This window comes from Leopardus geoffroyi, chromosome B3, assembly GCF_018350155.1.
Source record: "Leopardus geoffroyi isolate Oge1 chromosome B3, O.geoffroyi_Oge1_pat1.0, whole genome shotgun sequence".
NCBI lineage: Eukaryota > Metazoa > Chordata > Mammalia > Carnivora > Felidae > Leopardus > Leopardus geoffroyi.
Window position 1 is genome coordinate 40,558,271 of NC_059337.1, and position 18,905 is coordinate 40,577,175.

General features: G+C 45.3%; 1 protein-coding gene across 2 annotated transcripts in view; it reads right to left on the minus strand.

Moving 5' to 3' along the window:
- Positions 1-205: 205 nt before the first annotated feature.
- ZNF609 (zinc finger protein 609) overlaps positions 206-18,905 on the minus strand; it is a 214,822-nt gene continuing 196,122 nt past the window's right edge. For both annotated transcript variants that reach the window (XM_045447913.1, XM_045447912.1), the window contains 7 exons: positions 12,211-12,298; positions 9,191-11,531; positions 7,834-8,200; positions 6,031-6,206; positions 5,575-5,791; positions 4,890-4,968; positions 206-4,582 (listed from right to left, as the gene is read on the minus strand). In XM_045447913.1, coding sequence (XP_045303869.1) covers positions 4,895-4,968; positions 5,575-5,791; positions 6,031-6,206; positions 7,834-8,200; positions 9,191-11,531; positions 12,211-12,298 — 3,263 coding nt within the window. In that variant the 3' untranslated portion in view covers positions 206-4,582; positions 4,890-4,894. The remainder of the gene's footprint in view (positions 4,583-4,889; positions 4,969-5,574; positions 5,792-6,030; positions 6,207-7,833; positions 8,201-9,190; positions 11,532-12,210; positions 12,299-18,905) is intronic.

Genomic DNA, 18,905 nt, shown 5'->3' on the forward strand with positions numbered 1-18,905 from the left:
TAGAAGCGTTGAATTGGAAACCCAGGCCCTCAGTTAAGCTTTCCTTTTGGAAAAAGAAATTTTGCTAGATAGGACCCCTGGCAGGAAAGAAATATGGTACCCAAAAGCTGCACTCCAATCAAAAAAGTAACTTAGAAGGTGTTAATATTTTGAGGGGTGATGGAATGGGATAGGGAGGATATGTGAAAGGCAAACTAAGTCTAAATTTAAGAACAGGGACATTAAAAACTTTATTCAATAAATACAACAAATAATTTAAAAATATACTTCAATTCCAAAGCCAATTAAGAAAAGGAAGTAGAGAGAAAGGGGAAAAAAAGGGGAGCAGGAGATCAGAGGAAAAGGAGAAAATTCAAGAGGCAGAACAATGGTTTGGTTGGGCTGTGTTTCAGAATATACCACCCTCTGAAATTCTGATCAAATGCTCTGGACTCATAAATCCTTAGCCCTTGTTCTGATGGGGTAGCCATAGGAGTCCTCCAGCCAGGAATGATTCTCTGGGCTCTGGATCAGAGCACTCTGGAGGCTGGAATTGGGGAGGGGGTGGGAATGTTAGGGGACAGTTTCTCACTCATTCCTAAAAACCATCCGTTCTAACTCCCAGGCAGTTCAAGTAGTGCAAACTCTTAAACAGAGAGCTCCCAGCTGCATAGTTTCACAAGTGAGTGTCCAAAGCCAGGGCCTCCGGGGGATAGACCTCAGGGTACTTGAGGGGTCCAAAGCCACTTTGGTGAATGGGGTCTAAGGGGGAAGACAGGAGAGGCCAGGGCACAGGATAAAGCCCTGGGTAAGCCAGTGGCCAAGCTGGAAAACACCACTGGGCAAGAAAGGGCTCAAGGGCAGGTAGTCTGGACACTGGATTCAACAGTTTGCCATCAGCCAGGGAAGGTGGAGCTGAGGATGCATATGGAGCAGGACCAGGAAGATCGGGAAAGCTGAGGGAAAACAGAAAAGCAGGGAAGGAGGAGGAGGCAGCTCAGCAGCAAACTCCAAGAGAAATAACCAGCAGCCCTCACAGATTTGTGATTGTCTCTTAAAAAGATTTATTTTCTCTTCTTGCCTGAATGTACAAAGGCAAAAAGAGTACAGTTTGTATATATATATATTTATATATATATATATATAAAAAACAAGGAACTTGGTAATGTACACTTTACAGAAGGGAAGAATCAGGAAGACTGAAATTAAATCCAACAGAGCAACGCCAATGGAACAAAAGCTATGAACAGCAACACTGCCCCTCCAGCCCGGGCCTCCAGCTCGCCCCAACCTGCTCCCAATGGGGGGCTGAGCACCAAGGCAAGCGGGTGGGCTGGGGCAAGAGGGGCTGGGGGTGGGGCCTGGGAGGGGCTTGATCCCAGGAGGGGCCCATGGCAGAGGATCATCAGAGAGCTTCCTGGGATGCCCTAGTAGTAAAACAAATGACAAAGGCCCAGAATTATGGGGCCAACTAGCTGCCCAGTTAAATCACAGGGGCAGGAGAGTAGACATTGGGATGGTAACAGGGTACACAGCATAATGAGCAACAAGGGTGACCTCAAAGCCCGTGTACAGTAACTCTAGCCCTTCTACAGTCTCACCCTCCCACCCCCAAAACCACATCCTCTCACCCTCCCCTTGGAGCCCGGAGAGAATATTCAAGAATCACCATTTCATTTCATGGGGTGCCTTCTTAACCATTCTGCCTGTGGTCATTTGACCTGGAGACGTGTGGAGGGAATGAGGTAAGAGAAGGGAACTTTGTACATGTACACATACGTGTACAGGCAGGGAAGGGGGATGATGGAAACCGGCACACCTTAAGTGAGGAAGCAGATGTGAACCCTAAAGAGCAGCTCTCCCAGCCCTGGCTGTCCTAACTGGGGATGAGGCTCCCTCCCTGTAGGTCCTCTGTGTGGAGCCCCGGTGAACGAGGTTTGTGAAGGGGCAGAGTTGGCTCATAGAGAGCTTTGGTCTGGTGGTCTTGGTCCCAGCAAGCTATTCCAGCCTTTGCTCATGGGGTGGAATCCCTGCTGAGTGTCTCATCTCTCTGAGCAAGTCATGGGTGCCACAGGTACTCCTACCTGTGTGCCTCCTCTCCATAGAGGCTGGAGGTGGACAGCAGATCCTTCACTCAGCACTTGTCAAGGATCTCTACTTCCTTCGTTGATGCAGCTGCTGCATGTTATCTCAGGGAGGGAAGACTGGACCTGGCAAGGAGCAGGGACCAGGAAAAGACAGTGCTATTCTGCCATTGTTGCTTTCACCTGCTCTTCTGGGAGCTCAGCTCCTACTCTTCTAGGGAGACTTGGATATAAGGATCAGAGAGCCAAATGTTTCTTTGTAAGGAAAGAAAAAAAAAATTCCCTTCTGCAGAACCCAAGGCTGCCCTGCTAATACAGAAGTTCCTCTTCTCTGTGTTACAGAACCAAGTGGAAGGGGCAGGAATGTGGGGCCAGGCCTGCCCAATGGGAAAGAAAATTACTCCAACGGTTTCTTTACAATATGTACAGAGCACGCTGTAAGCCAGCGCCACAGTTACAAAACACATAACAATATTTAAAAACAAACAGGAACAGAGATGGGCCCTTGGCTCCACCCCACAGGAGTCTGGGAGGGTACAATCAGGCTGAAATTCAGAGTCATCCTCTTGGTGGGGGTGACTCAGGTTAGGTGGGGTGAAGGTGTCCAAACCAACTACTTCCATGGATGAAAGGGAAGTCACTGCCCACAGCCCTGCCCTCTGGGTTTAGCAGGAGGCAGAGGGAATGCAATGGGGAAAAGGGAGGCTGCTTGGGGGCCTGCAAAGTGGTCTAAAACAGTGGGTTTTGGGAAGGATTCAACCCAACTTGAACAAAAACAACTGACATGAAAGCCTAGAGGAGAGGTCTATAGGTGAAAGGGGCTCCTCTTGGGCAAACGACCCTAAGCCAGGGCTCTTGGAAAGCAGCCTCCGCTGGGCATTGTGCTTATTGTCTTCCACCCCCATGCCCCCAATGGAGTCCGAGCCAAGTCCTTGCTCTTAAATGGTCACTTTGGCACTCTGGTCACAAATACCCTTCTCTAGCCTTAGGCTGGTGTATGTCAGTCTTTCTCAATCCAGAAGGTCAAGGAAAGATAGCCAAGGAGAACAAAGGGATGATACCTCAAAAGCAAAATAAGAGCTAAAGCTCCTCATACCTTGGGGAAGAAGTGACTCCAATAAAGCTACCAAACCATGGTCACTTTCCCAGGGCAAAGAGCATAAAGCTGGGCTGGTAGACTGCATTTCTAAGGAGAGCAGAGAAATGTCTGCTGCCTCATAGCACAGCTCCACTGAGTACACTCTGGCTCTGAGGAGTAATGGCTTGGATGTGTTATCCCAGGGTCTAAGGAACCCGTAACTTTCCATGGCCAGTGGCCCCTAAAACAAAAACGTGTGTTAACAAAGAAACACAGCTGATATTGGCACACGTGGGGTTATAGATTGAGCTATATAAAATCATGTACTTGTATACAGAGGAACTGGGCTGTATATATTTGTGGCCCTAAATGAGGAGGATACTCAGATGGCTGAATGGACAGGACACCTCTAAGAACTGCTGGGTGCTCCCAGGGCCTCCCTCCTGGGCCTTGCCCGAAGGTGACCTGGCAGACTCCAAAGCTCCCCATGCTGGGGGGAATACTATTTTACCTGCCTGAGTCTTAAGAGCCAAGCAGTGGAAAAGAGAAGGAGAGATCAGCATGGGGATCCCCCTGGGAAAGGCACCAAGGGGTAAGGAGGAGAGAGAGAAAAGGGCAAGGAGTTGGGGGCTTAGAAGCAGCAGGACTTAGTGGGGATGCAGGTTCTTTTTCACAGACTCCATTCATGCTCCAGCTCACTCCCAAGTATCCCTGGGGAGCCCTGTGCTGGTGTTGGGACCTCAGCCCTCTGCCTGACAGGTATCCCAGGGCCATGGTGGGGCAAATGCCTTGGTCTTCCTTTCCAGGCTAGGCTCTGAGCATTTATATGTGCTCACATGAGAGGGGAGAAGTCTTCATGGGTGAAGACTTTGTTTTCACAAGTACAGAGAAAACAGCCCCCAATTTCTTTCCTGAGATTCTAATTCCTCCACATGCTGCCAGTTCCCAGGGCCCAAACTGCTGGGGAGATGCAGGATCTGGTGATTGTGGTAATGACAGTGACAGGGGTATGGCTGCTGTGCTGTCTTCAGACCTTACCCAGTACTTGTGAGTCCCTCCCTGGGGGTGAGGGTTGGCACTGCTCTGGCAGCTGACCAGGGGCTTGGGGGACGGAGCAGTTACTTCTCTGGGCTGAGGCCATGTTCCCCTGGTTGCTCCCCGTGCCTTCATCTCCACAGAGGCCACAACAGTCTCAACTGTGGCCGAGAGAATAAATATTTTTGCTAAGTACCAGCTCTCCAGCTCCTGAGGAAGAGGGAGGGTTGGGGAGTCCAGGGATCTGGTGGAGGTGAGATAGCCAAGGGTCTGCCTTCGGTCATGGTGGGAACGGCAAACAGGATGATCAACACCATTTAACTGATGTCTAAATGGCACCTCCAGCACCTCCTTGGGTGAGCCAGTCCGGGCCCGTGAAGCTGACTTTATCCGGGCACTTGGTGTTCTGCAAGGGAAACATGGACAGATAACCAGGCACTCAGCCTTTTGGTGTAACAACCACAAGGTGGCGCTCCGAGAAAACGAACTGCAGGGAGGCCACTCCTGGCCCCAAGGGGACACCTGTGTTCCGCGGCTCTCCTCAGACGCACATGGCTTAATGGGAGGCTTGTACAAGAGGCCTGGCCGGCGGTCCACCATTTCCAGACCACTGACCCCACATGGCTTTCCCTCACTTAGGCTCCACAGGGATTCTGTGATACCTATCAACTATCCCTGTTCTAGGTGTTGTCCCCAATTAAAAAGTGACTTACCATTCTCACCTCCGCGGGGGTGGGTAGAGTGAGGGAGTGGAGCCTTGCTGGCTGGCAACAATGGCTGTAGAAGAAAGCCCTGAGCGAGAGAGGACGGCATGTTTAGTGTAACTCTCCCAGAACTCTCTGATTAAACGCTTTCTCTTTATTAGATGGGAGGGTATTGGGAGGAGTTTCTCCTTAAATTCCTGGCTCCACTGAGTTTTGGGGTGCTGACAGAATAAAATCTGATACTTGGCCAGAGAGAGTGGCTGCGGATAATGTAGTAAAGCTCTATTTTTCAGCTGCTTGTTTCTCTCTGGCTGTGGGAACACCTGGTCCTTATTCTTCTGAATATCAAAGCCAATTTTCTAGGCTAGTTTGAGAGTCCCTAAGCTCCAAGGGAAGAAATAAATGTCATATGCTTTAATGACTGTCTGAAGGAGGCTAAGATCCTGGGCAGATTAGAAGCTCAACAAGAGACAAAAAAAAAGGATTCTTGCTGGGGGTCCTGTGCTGTGGGCAATGCTACTATGCTACTGGGATGGAGTCAAAAAGGTAGGTGGTGGTGGGGTGGCACCTGGCTGGCTTAGTCAGTAGAGCATGAGACTCCTGATCTTCAGGTTGTGAGTTCAAGTCCCATGTTGGGTGTAGCGACTACTTAAAATCTTAAAAAAAAAAAAAAAGTAGGGGGAAGGAGGCTTACCTGCTGCGTAGGGTAAGTTGTACTGTGCTGGGAGCAACGAGTACCCCAAATGGTGGTGGTGGTGATGTGTGGACATCAGGCGCTGAGAAGGGGAGGTGCGGGGCCGGTCTACACTTCTTTCACCCCCACCTGCTCCCCCGACGCTGCTACAGCTGCCACCACCCCCAACCACCCCACAGCCTCCCCGATCTCTCTCCTGAGACGTTTTATCACTTATCTGGAAAAAAAAAGCAGACACAAAGCACTGTTGTGAGACACACACACGACAGCAAGATGCTCTGAGCCCACACTATGATTCCTTACAAACGCAGGACACCTAAGAATCATGGAGTTGCCTGGTGACGCCAGCGTCAAAGTCAGCCAGGCTGCACTGTAGTTAAGACCTGCGCTCGCCCACCTTCTCCCAGAGCCTGGATCTGGCCTTCCTGGGTTCTGGGAGCAGCCAGTGCCACTTACCGTGGGAGACTTGCTCTTGTAGTGACTGGCGTGCTGCTGCAAGATGTCCAGGGCTTTGGACTCTGAGCTGGATTTACAACTGACACTGGGGCTGGCTCGTGCCTTGTCAGCATCTTCACCCCCTGAGACTTTGCTGCCATATGGGGAGAAAGAGTAGCTGGAAGGTAGGTAGGAACCTGGGGAAGGAGAAATAAAGCAGTCAATGAGAGAAGTAAAAGAAAGAAGCTCTGCTTTGGTGAGCCCGGTTAGGGCAGGCATCAGCTTTCCTAGGCAGAGGCTGAGATATTTCCCCCTACGGTGTCTTCAGGCTGAAACTTTTAGTTTGTCCTTTCTTGACTGAGCTCTAGAGGCAAAACTAGCTAAGGGATATTAGGAACAGGGTCCTCAACTTTTGGGGAGTCAGCTTCGCTAGAGCCCTAGTGATTCATCTTGGACAGGCATTACGGTGAAGTGGAAAGATCATAGGATTTGGAGTCAGACAACCTTGGTTTTGAATGCACCTCTCTTGAGACTTAGCAGCTGGGTAGCCTTAAGCAAATTAACAACCCTTCTGAGCTTCAGTTTCTTTCCCATCAAAATGAAGACACCAATACTTATTCCATAGGGAAGATGAAATAAGATAATGCACATAAACCACCTAGCACAGTGTCTGGCCCAGAGCAGGCGCTCAGCAAGTGGAAATATTATTTTTATATGGACAGATGGGTAATAGGGAGAAAGGAACACCACAGGTGACACAATTTCCTAGCTCTGTTTGAAAAGCTTACTGGTGCCTTATAACGTTCTGCCAGGGTATCAAGACTGTTTAGGCTGCTCTCCAATAGGGAGGTGGGAGCTCTGAGGAGTGAAAGAAGTGCTCTCTTACCCCAGAAGCATCCCAACATGGCTCTTTGGGCAACAGAAACCAGTGAGTGGAGTTGAGGACCATTTTCTTCTAACAAGTTAAATATGTACACCCCTACAATGTGCCCTTCCCCAAGAAGTCATGGGCAGCAGTATAAAGAGCTTATTTTTCCCAAGCTGAATGTTTTCTATTGGACTTCCCCTCCATTCTGATTTCAAACAGCTCTTCCTCTCTCCCACTGCCTTCCAAACCTTGCAGCTGAACCTGTCTTATAAATGAATACATGCATTGCCCTGGTTTGAATTTTATTTGTTCCATGTGTCTCTCCTGCTACGATTAAGTTGAAGCTCCTTAAGAAGAACAAGCCCTGTTTCTTTTGTATTTCTACATTGCAAAATGTAGAGTATGTGTTTAAAATAGTTCCAGCTGAGAGAAGATGGTAGTGGTTTAGTGGGAGTTTTGCCTTCAGTTATCCAGGAAAATGGACTACAGAGGCAAGACTCTAGCTGGAGCAAGGGAGGGAGAGGTGGTCTCACAGATTGTAGGTTGGGTCATTCAAGGAGCTTGGGGCTAGACTGACCACTCACAGAATGTTATATTCAAAACAGGGCAGTCATCTATCTGAGTTTCAATAAGCGTTAGGGCCTGGGGTGCCTGGGTGGCTGGGTTGGTTAAGCATCCAACTTCGGCTCAAGCCATGATCTCACAGTTCGTGAGTTCGACCCCCATGTCAGGTTTTCTGCTGTCCATGCAAAGCCTACTTCACATCCTCTGTCCTCTTCTCTCTCTCTGTCCCTCTGCCGCTCTCACTCACTCTCTCAAAAGTAAATGAACATTAAAAAAAAAAAAAAAAAAAAAAAAAAAGCCTTAGAGCCATGCAAGAAAACTCTGGATCTGAAATCTGTGCTTCATTTCCCCTCCCCGTTAATAGAGCACAAGTGGGAAGAAGGGTGCTGTACCTGGGTAGTTCTGCATCATCACAGCAGGCATGCCCCTGTAGCTGGGGTGGTTGGGGTCATAGGACTGGCTGTAGGAGTAGCCGTGCATGTAAGGGATGTAGGACTGGTGCTGGGTGAGGGGGGAGGACACAGGCACATGGACACTTGGCCGGGGCTCCTTGCTCCCGAGGCGGGATTCCTCAGACGTGGGCAGCTTGCAGTCACTACTTGTGCTTTCCTTCCCATCCTCCTTGGGGGCAGAGTCCTTACTCCGATTCCTTTCTTCCTTCAATTTGCGGTCCCGCTCCTCTTTCCACCGCTCATCCTCTGACTTGATGTCCGAGTACTTGGCAGGATAGACATACGTCCACATCCGGGGCTCTGCTTCCTACAACAGTCACAGAATGAGCACTGAGTGTTGTATAGGTAAGAGAGAGACTTGAAGCTCGAGGTCGCAGCAGAAACACCGGAGCAGCTAATACTAGACACCGGGGCAGAATATTTACAATGAACTCTGGTCCCTCCTGCTTTTTTAAAAAAGCCTGCCCCCCTCCTTGCCCAAAAGGAAACAAGATGTGGAGAAGGAAAAGGAAAATCCATCAGTGGGTCTTCTCTAGGAGAGAATATGCATTCTGGGGAAAGGAGTCCTTGAATAGAAGAAGTTGCTCCTTTTCCAAGGAATTTCAGGTTGTTTCACTTCTTTAGAGGAAGCTCCGGAGCAGAGAGGTGTGAGTGTTGCCCAGCTCAGAGGAGGGAGGTCTAACTGTGGCACTAAGAAGAAAGGGAAGACTTTCTAAATCTCATGAGCAGAGCATGATGTGAGACCAAGTTCTCAGTTCTAAGTTTACCTATAAAATCTTTTTTTTTCTTTTAAAGTTTTATTTATTTAAGTAATCTCTACACCCAATGTGGCTTGAACTTGCAGCCCTGAAATCAAGAGTCGCATGCTCCACCGACCGAGCCAGCCAGGTACCCCTCTATAAGATCTTTTTGAAAGTAACTCAGTCTGAGTAGTAACTTACTCTAGAACATGGAGAGATCACCATTCCACACAACCAAATAGTGGAAGAAACACCGACTAGGAACTGAGATACCTGGGTTCTAATTGCGGCTCTGCTAGTGAAGTCACAAGTTATCCTACACAAATCAAGCTAACTTACCTTGGTCTCTCTTGTCAAATGGGAAAAACACCTTTTACTGATGTAACCTTGCTTTTTAAAAACATGAAAATGATTTACAAAGGTAAAGAATCTTTAAAATTATAGATTTCTCCCGCCAATCTGTATTCTGCTGACACCCTACATAAGGAGAGCCCGGACTTGTGAGAAAGAGACAAAGACTATCAAACAGTGTTTGTGTTTCCTCCCAGAATAGTTACCTGTCGGTACCAGAGTATTGGATCCACCTCTGCCTGTCGGCCACACTCAGCGCCTGTCTTAGCCTCAGAGGCCTCCTTGCCTAGGTGGCTGGCCTCACTCAGCTTCACTTTAAGTCCTTCCGGGGCCTGGTTGGGCAGTTTGGAGGAGTCGTCTAACTTGGGAATAATGACTGATTTGGCAGGGTCAGCCCCTGGCTCCTTGGCCTTCCCGGGTCCTGACTTGACCAGGTCTGTCAGGCTGGGAGCCTTGGTGAGAGTTGGGGGAATCGACGGCTTTTGCTTCCATTCTTCCTTGAGTGCCGCCTCCCGCTCCTTTAGGCCCAACTCCACCTTCTTGTCCAGTCCCCGCTGCTGCTGCTCCAAGCTCTGCCGTTTCTGCTGTTCCTCATATTGCTGCCGGTAGGCTGTGTTAGTGCTCAGGAGGTGGGTGTGGTAACTCTGGTCACTGTAGCCATACGGGGGCACGTAGGCATACTGGTTGTAGTACAGAGACTGCATGTACATGTTGGGACGTTGCTGGATGACGGAAGGCTGCTGACTGGAACTGCTCAGCTCTGGTTTCTTCTCGTCACAGACATCGTTCTTCACTTTCCCCTCTATGCTCTCAGGCTCCTCATCCTTTTTTGTCTTCAGAGCTTGGCTCTCCACTCCTGCCTGGCTGCTGGGGTTCAGAGCCCCTGGGCTAGACTGTGCATAACTCGGAGAGTAGTAACTCTCAAAGCCTTGATAATACGGCGAGTCTTTGCTCTGTGGTTGAGGGGGAAAAAGAGTTTTCTTAGCCCCTTCCTTAACCAACTGTTCAGGGTCCTTTGATTTGACGCTGTCCACTTTGCCCTCCCCATCCTCCCCAGCATCAGATATGTCGGAGTATGCAGGGCTGTTGGTTTTGACCGAGTTGGCTTCGGCTCCGTTCTGGGTCACTACATGTAAGGGAGTCAGGGGCTGGGTAGGAGTAGTGCTGTCTATGCGGCTACTGCCTCCAATTGAAGGGCTGGGGGCATTGTCCGTGAAGCTGTAGATCTTGTCAGCTTCTGCCTTGATGCTAGCCAGTCGGCTCTGGTGGGGGTCTGATGAGCCATTCAGGAGCCCCTCCATTTTCATCCCATCTCCCGAGGAGTCCCTGAACGGGCTTTTGCCTTCTTCTGCTCGACACACCTTCCCAGGGGTCAGAGGACTTTCGAGTTCCTTTGAGGACTCCTTCTTTTTTTTGTCTTTCTTTTTCTTGTCCTTGGCTGGGGTCAAGGCAGGGTTGACTGTGAAAGGTTCTCCCATCACAGTGGGCTTGGGCTGAATAGGCTTGAGTTGGGGGCTGTTGGGCATGGCTTGGACCACTGTGGTGGTCAAGCCTGAGGAGGAGCCTGGGCTTGCTGCTGTGAAGGTGGCTGTCTGGAAGGTGTAGATTTGCTGTGGAGGGATGGCAGGGGCAATAGGCCGCGCTGACTTTAAGCTTTTGGAAGGAATCTTTTCAGGCTTCAAACTAGAGGGTTTTTTACATTTTTCTTTTTCCATACACTTCCTTTCTAAAGAATCAAAGGCATCATTGCTTGTTTCATCCATTACTGAGGGTCCATCATCAGAGCCATCATTAGATAAGGCCCCAAGGTCTGTGTCCCCTTCCCCACTAAGCTTTTTCTTACAGAGGCCTTTTGTGCTGAATTTGCTTGAAGGAGAAGGGCTGTGGGGCTCTACGAGCCGAACTTTGGGGGTAGCTGAACGGGCAGGGGACAAGGAACCTTTTTGTGAGACGGATGCACCATTGCAGCTCCCAAGGTCTGCATGGAGGGTGGGCTCCTCTCCATATTCACTGTCTCCATCTGCTTCCGGCTTGCTGTCATCGTCTGTGTGGGCATGAGCTTGGTGGTACTTAAGTCCATTGATGTGCTTATACTTTTTGTTGCAGTTTGGGTGGGGACAGTCAATCAGGACTGGGGAGGGACAATTTCTGTCTAGAACAGTAGGTTCAACCTTGGTCCCAGGGAGGGGACCAGTGGCTGAGCCCATGGAATTCGTACGGACACGCTTGCTCCCTTTGGAGTCCTCTGAGCTGGAATTCAGCTCCATGTCTGAAAGCGGTTTGTTTTTCCGCTTACTAGCTGAGGAAGGGCTGGCCTTGACATCCTCAGAGGTGCTACTGGCAGGTGGGCGATGCTCTGAAGAATTTTGGCTGCCCCGACGGCCTTTGCTATTGGCTCCTGCTCGGGTTTTGCTGCTGCTGCTGGTCCCTTTGCTGTCAGAGGCAGTGGCTGTCTCATTGACAGGTGTGTTACTGTTGGGACGCATGCGTTTGCCTCTACCCCGGCCGTTGCGCATTTCCAAGTCACTGGTGGGGGAGTCACAGAACCTTGGCAAAGGGCAAACACAACAAGATATTGTTAAGAAGAGAAAACACCTTCAAACCAGTTTAGGTGCCTCCAGAACTGTCCAGATGGTAACTATCATTTTCAATGAATATGAGTTGTTAAAGGAACTTTTGAAACCATGGGAACTGCGTTAAGTGGTGAGCTCCTAGGGTGCTATCTGCATGCTAGCTGTACATCATTCCCCAACATTTGAGTTCCCCAAACCCTGGCAAACTGGGAACAAGCTGTAAAGTGCCATTCACTGCGATGTCAACCTGAAAGGTCCTTGTGAAACCCACATAGTCCAGTGTTCTTAAAACTGCAAATGTTCTTGAGGTTAAACTCCTGAGAAAAAGCTACTATCAAAAAGCATCATCAATAAATGTTCACCCGTAGGCGGACTCGATGGCCTTAGTCTCAAGGTGACTACTGGTAGAAGCCAGAATTCAATAATTTCACCCAAAGGCTTAAACAGGATCTCCTCCCCATTCCTACCCAACCCACCAACACCTAACTGATTTATTCTTGAATGCAGTGCCTTCCTCATCTCTACACCATCATAGTCTTGAAAAGCTAGGTGTCTTAAAAGCTATCCAACTCTAACAGGAAGAAGGGATAAGAAGGGATCACCAATTAGACTGGTTCAGACTAATATTCACCAAAAAGCTGTAAAGTGCTTACCTGGGGGGTGCCCAATCATGCCGCGTGCAGTCAAGAAGTGTGCCTACATAGGTCTTATTCCTCCATGTTACATTTACCACCAACATCCCTGGAAGACAAGAAGATTCAGATACAGACAAGGGAAACCCTGCTGGCCACTGAGAGGAATACTTTTCATTTGAGGAGCATCCTGGTTCCTGGAGGAGGATTTAGGGTTGCTCTGGGTCCCCATGAGACAAGCAGGACTGGGCCAAAATACCATTATGGAAACTGCCTACTTAGCTCAATGGATTTATAAGATTTAGTGCCATACTTACATCAGATTTCTCTTTTAAAGTATCATGGTTACAAAAAGCACTCTTTACTGTATTTTCAAACTTTGCATATTGATGGGATCATGCTGGGGTGTAACTTAAGTTACTTAAGTAAAGTTAACTTAAGTTTCTCACATAACATTACAAACTTGAGATTTATCTATGTTGACATGAAAACCTTAATTTACTTATTTTAACTGTGCTCATGAAGGACACTGTATGATTTGACCATAATTTACACATTCTCCTACTGATGGGTATTTAGGGTATTTTGAGCATTTCACTCGGGAATGATTTCACAATGAACACTCCTGTCATGTTCATATTATTAAAAAATGCTTTTGGGTGGATAATATAGTCATATTCCAAAATTCAAACAGTAGCAGACAAACCCCAATATAAATGAAGTGTTTCCTCCTATCCCTGTTTTGCAGCCTTCTGGTGCCTCCATTCAGAAATATCTATGGATATCCATGTGTTCCTCCAGAGATATTTTATACATTTATAAGCAAATATGCTTATATGTTCTTCCTCAAATGGTAGCAATATACAATGTTCTGTACACTTTTTTCATATATATGAAATCTAAATACTTTTTGAATCATTCTCTATCAGTACACATAGAACTACTTCACTCTTTTCAATGGCTGCATTTGAATGATTGCAAATCATGCCACAGTTTATTTAATCAGTCCCCTGTTGACAGACATTTAGGCTGTTTCACTATTTTGTTATTACAAATAATGCAAAAATAACCCTGTACAAATGCTTTACCTTACTTACATGAGTATGTCTCTAAGATGTAATTCCTGTAAGTAAAATTAATCATGGAGCACTTAAATAAATTTTTAAAAATCCAAATATATTTATTTTGAGAGAGACAGAGTGTGAGCAGGGGAGGGGCAGAGACTCCCAAGCAGGCTCCCTGTCAGCACAGGGCCCGACGTGGGGCTTGAACTGATCAAACTGTGGGATCATGACCTGAGCCGAAATCAAGAGTTGGACACTCAACTGAGACACCCAGGTGCCCCTGTATTTGGATTTTTGATAAACACTGCCAAATTGCAAAGAAGATTCACCTATTTATACACTCATCAGCAGTGCACGGTAACACCAGCTGTCTTTTTCCTTTGGCAACACAGTGTTCTCAAACTTGTTGATCTTTGCCAACCTGACAGGAGAAAAACAGTGTTTTATGTAGTTTTAATGAAATGTTTCCTATGATGAGTCTGTGTATCATTTCATTTTAAGACATCATTATGAAATGTATTTCTAGTGAATTGTCTCTTTATATAAAGCTTTCCTCATTTTTCTACTGAACTATATAGTCTTTTTCTTATTTGTAACTCTTTATACACCAGAGTGAGCCTTTTGTCTGTTGTACAAATCAGGTATTCCCCCCTGGTTTGTCATTTGCTAATGGTGGTTAAGGCTATGCAGAAATTATTTACCTTTTTTTCAAGTAATCTCTAGGGGCGCCTGGGTGGCTCAGTCGGCTAAGCGTCCGACTTCAGCTCAGGTCACGATCTCGCAGTTCGTGGGTTTGAGCCCTGCGTCGGGCTCTGTGCTGATGGCTCAGAGCCTGGAGCCTGTTTCAGATTCTGTGCCTCCCTCTCTCTCTGACCCTCCCCCATTCATGCTCTCTCTCTGTCTCAAAAATAAATAAACGTTAAAATGTTTAAATAAATAAATAAATAAATAAATAAATAAATAAATAAAGTAATCTCTATACTCAATGTGGGGCTCAAACTCATGACCCTGAGATCAAGAGTCACATGCTCTTCCAACTGAGCCAGTCAGATGCCTTGAAATGATTTACTTTTGTTTTTACATTTATCAATCTTTTATGGCTTCAGAGTTTTCTTGTCATATTTCAAAAGGCTTTCCTCGGGGCACCTGGGTGGCTCAGTCGGTTGAGCATCCGACTTCAGCTCAGGTCACAATCTCGCGGTCCATGAGTTCGAGCCCCACGTCGGGCTCTGGGCTGATGGCTCAGAGCCTGGAGCCTGCTTCCGATTCTGTGTCTCCCTCTCTCTCTGCCCCTCCCCCGTTCATGCTCTGTCTCTCTCTGTCTCAAAAATAAATAAACGTTAAAAAAAAACAAAACAAAAACAAAAACAAAAAAAAAACAAAAGGCTTTCCTCATTTCATCACTTCATTAACAGTTTTTCTTATGATTTCTTTTAGTACTTTTATAATTTTTATTTTTTTAACATTTATTTATTTTTGAGAGACGGAGAGAAACATAGCATGAGAGAGGGAGGGGCAGAGAGAGAGGGAGACACAGAATCTGAAACAGGCTCCAGGCTCTGAGCTGTCAGCACAGAGCCTGACGCAGTGCTCGAACCCACAAACTGTGATATCATGACCTGAGTCAAAGTCGGTCGCTTAACCAACTGAGCCACCCAGGAGCCCCATATAGTTTGATTTTTTATATTTAAATCTTTAAAAAAATATTTATTTTTGAGAGAGAGCACGAGCAAGCATGCATGCAGGGGAGGTGCAGAGGGAGACGGGGACAAAGGATCTGAAGCAGGCTCTGTGCTGACAGCAGAGAGCCCAACACACGGGTGGAACTCATGAACTGTGAGATCATCACCTGAGCTGAAGTCAGATGCTCAAGTGACTGAGCTACCCAGGCACCCTTTTATTTAAATCTTTAATCCATCTGGAATTCAACTTCGTATAAAACTTAACTTTTTTGTATTCTTAATTTATTTTTAAAAGTTTATTTAGAGAGAGGGAGATGGCCAGTGCGTGGGGAAGGGGCAGAGAGAGAGTATTCTAAGCAGGCTCCACAGTGTCAGATGGAGCATGATGAGGGGCTTGAACTCACAAACCATAAGATCAGGACCTGAGCCGAAATCAAGGGTCAGATGCTTAACGACTGAGCCACCCAGGCGCCCCTCAAAAAAATGTTTTTAATGTTTTTATTTTTTGAGAGAGCGAGAGAGTGAGAGCAGGGAAAGGGCAGAGAGAGGAGGAGACACAGAATCTGAAGCAGGCTCCAGGCTCTGAGCTGTCATGACAGCACAGAGCCCAATTCAGGACTTGAACCCACGGACTGCAAGATCATGACCTGAGCAGAAGTTGGATGCTTACCGACTGAGCCACCCAGGTGCCTGGGTTTTACATTTTTAGTAATAGAAAAAAATGAAAAGGATACTATTATTTTATGTTATGTGATATCATATGAAATTCAAATATCATTACCCATGAATAAAGTTTTATTGGAACATAGCCACAGTTACTATTTATGCCTGATTTCACACTACAAGGCAAGATTGAGTATGCAACAGAGAGGCTGTACAGCCTGCAAAGCCCAAAATATTTACTACCTGGCCTTTTATGGAAGGAGTTTGCCAACCCACTGGAGTCATTCAAGTCAAAACAGTTTCTAGTCTCCCTGGTGATTTCTATTTTTTTTTTTAATAAAATGTTTTTTTACTTATTTCTTGAGACAGAGAAAGTGTGTGTGCACGTAAGGGATGGGCAGAGAGAGAGGGGGACAGAGGATCCTAAGCGGACTCCATGCTGACAGCAGAGAGCCTGCTGTGGGGCTTGAACTCACGAACTGAGAGATCATGACCTGAGCTGAAGTTGGACACTTAACCAATTGAGCCACCCAGGCGCCCCTAGTAATTTCTTTTTTGATCCTGGGTTATTTAGAAAAGTGTTGTCAAAGTTTCAACTATCTGGGATTTTCCAGATATCTTTTTATTTATTTCTAATATAATTTGTGGCAGAGAACATACTCTATGATTTCAATCCTTCCAAATTTATTGAGAATTAATTTATAGTCTGAAATATGATCTATCTTGAAGAACATTCCATGGGCACCTGAAAAGAATATTTTAAAATGTATACTCTGCAGCTTTTGGTGTTCTATAGATGGCTGATAATGTTATTCAAATCTATATTGCTACTAATTTTCTGCTTTCTTATCAATTATTTGTCCCTTGTTCTCGCTTACTGGAAATCCTATTTCTCTAGAAATTTGGACCTTCTAGATTAATCTTTTTTATGTTTTCACTATTTTCCATTCCTTTATCTGTCTTCCATTCCTTTGTCTATATTCTAAGGTATTTCCTTCATTTTCTAAGTTATATACTGAAATTTCCATTTTTACTACTGTAGCTTTAAGTTTAAAAAAGGCATCCTATTGTTTCATGGATGCAGTATCTTATCTCTCTGAAGATATTTAATTACACAACACAGGTTTGAAGTGTGCAGGTCGGCTTCTATCTGGATTTTTAAAAATAAATACAGCACATTACTGTAAATGTTTCTCTTCCTTATTTGTAAAAATAAATTCTAGTATAATTAACATACTGTGTTATATTAGTTTCAAGTGTCTGATATAGTGATTCAACAAATCTATCCCTTACTCAGTACTCATCATGATAAGGGTACTCCTTATTTCTTAGCTTTCTTTCCTCCCAACCTCAGACAAAAACAAACAACTAAAAAAACCAAGCTTTTGTTTTTTCAGGTCTCTTAAATCAGTACTTGTGCATCTGCTGTCTAGTTTCCAAAGTTCTACTGATTATAACTGCTTGCAAGTAGTCTTGGTCTGTTTTTAAAGAAACCTGTGTGTTATATCTTGAAAACAAAACTCCTTTACTGACATTTGAATGAATTATAAAGGGAGAAAGTGGGAGGTAAATATGTACTTTCAATCTACCATGTTTAACCAAAATAATGCATTTACTTTTATTTATCTGGTATATTTCAAACGTACAACCTACCTCAACAATTAGGTTTCTAATTAGAATCTAGTTCAGGAAAATTATCACCTATTATCTATTCATTTATTGTCTCTCTGCCATTCTTTCAATCTTTTTTATTCCCTAGGACTCCTATCTGATATGTTAGAGCCTCTCAAGCCATTATCTCTCCATTTGAGTTGGTTTGTGTTTGATTCTTCCAATTTATAATTTGTTCTAGAATTTATCTAAGGTATTGACTTAAAAGGAATTTCAATGGCTATAGTATATAATTATATTTCAAAGACTGTTTATCATTTCAAAAATTTTAAACTGGTTATTTTCTCATATCTACATGACATTATTTAATTTCTAGCTCTTTGGTTCATAGTTTTAAAAAAAATGTTCATTTATTTTTGAGAGAGAGAGAGAGAGAGAGAGAGAGAGAGATAGTGAGGGAGGGGGGCAGAGAGAGAGAGGTAGACAGAGGATCCCAAGAGGGCTCTGCGCTGACAGCTGAGAGCCTAGAGCCTGCTTTGGATTCTGTATTTCCCTCTCTCTTTGCCCCTCTCTTGATCATGCTCTCTCTTTCTCAAAAATAAATAAACATAAAGAAAATTAAAAAAAAATAAGTTTATTTATTTATTTTGAGAGTGAGAGAGAGAGCGAGCAAGTGTGTAGGGACAGAAAGAGAAGGGAGAGAGAGAATCCCAAGCAGGCTCCGCACCATCAGTGCTTAAACTCACAAACTGTGAGACCATGACCTGAGCCGAAATCAAGAGTCAGACACCCAACCGACAGAGCCACCCAGGTGTCCTCATAATTTTATTTTTAATAGACATTATTATTCTGTTTCTTCTTAGGAATTCTAACCAGACGCCTTACAGAGTCTCTGTAAATGTTTGCACCATACATTAATTTCATTCATTCAATTCCTGGTGGTTAAGATTTTAAAATTAATTTTTATATTTTGAGATAGAGGTTCACATACAGTTGTAAGAAATAATAGAAACCCCATTGTACCCTTTAGTCAGTTTCCCCCTATTGGTAACGTCTTGCAAAAAAAATACTGCAGTATTATATCTCAACCAGAATCTGACATGGACACAATGAAGATACAAAACATGTCCATCAACACAAGGATACCTCATATTGCCCTTTTACAACTTCAGTCACTTCCTTCTTACACTCATCCCTCCTTAATTCCTGGCAACTACTAATCTGTTATTCATTTCTGGAAGCATACAGCATATAACCCTTTGGGACTGTTTCTCTCCCTTTACCAGCATATAATTATCTGGAGATTCATCCAAGTTGTTGCATGTCTCAACAGTTCAGTCTTTCTTATTGGTGAGTGAGGGACTGATTTGTTTTACCATTCATCTGCTGGATGTGAAAGACATCAGTGTTGTTTCCAGTGTTTGGCTATTATGAATTAAGCTGCTATAAACATTTGAGTACAGGTTTGCAGTGAACATGACTTTTCATCTCTCCAAAATAAATACTCAGGAGTGCAATTACTAGATCATATTGTAGTTGTATATTTAGTTTTTTTAAGAAACTGCCAAACTGTTTTCCAGAGTAGCTGTGCCTTTTTCCTTTTTACATTCTCACCAGCAATGCATGAGAGATCCAGTTTCATGGTATCCTTGCCAGTATTTGGCATTAAATTTTAATTTTAGCCATTCTAACAGTT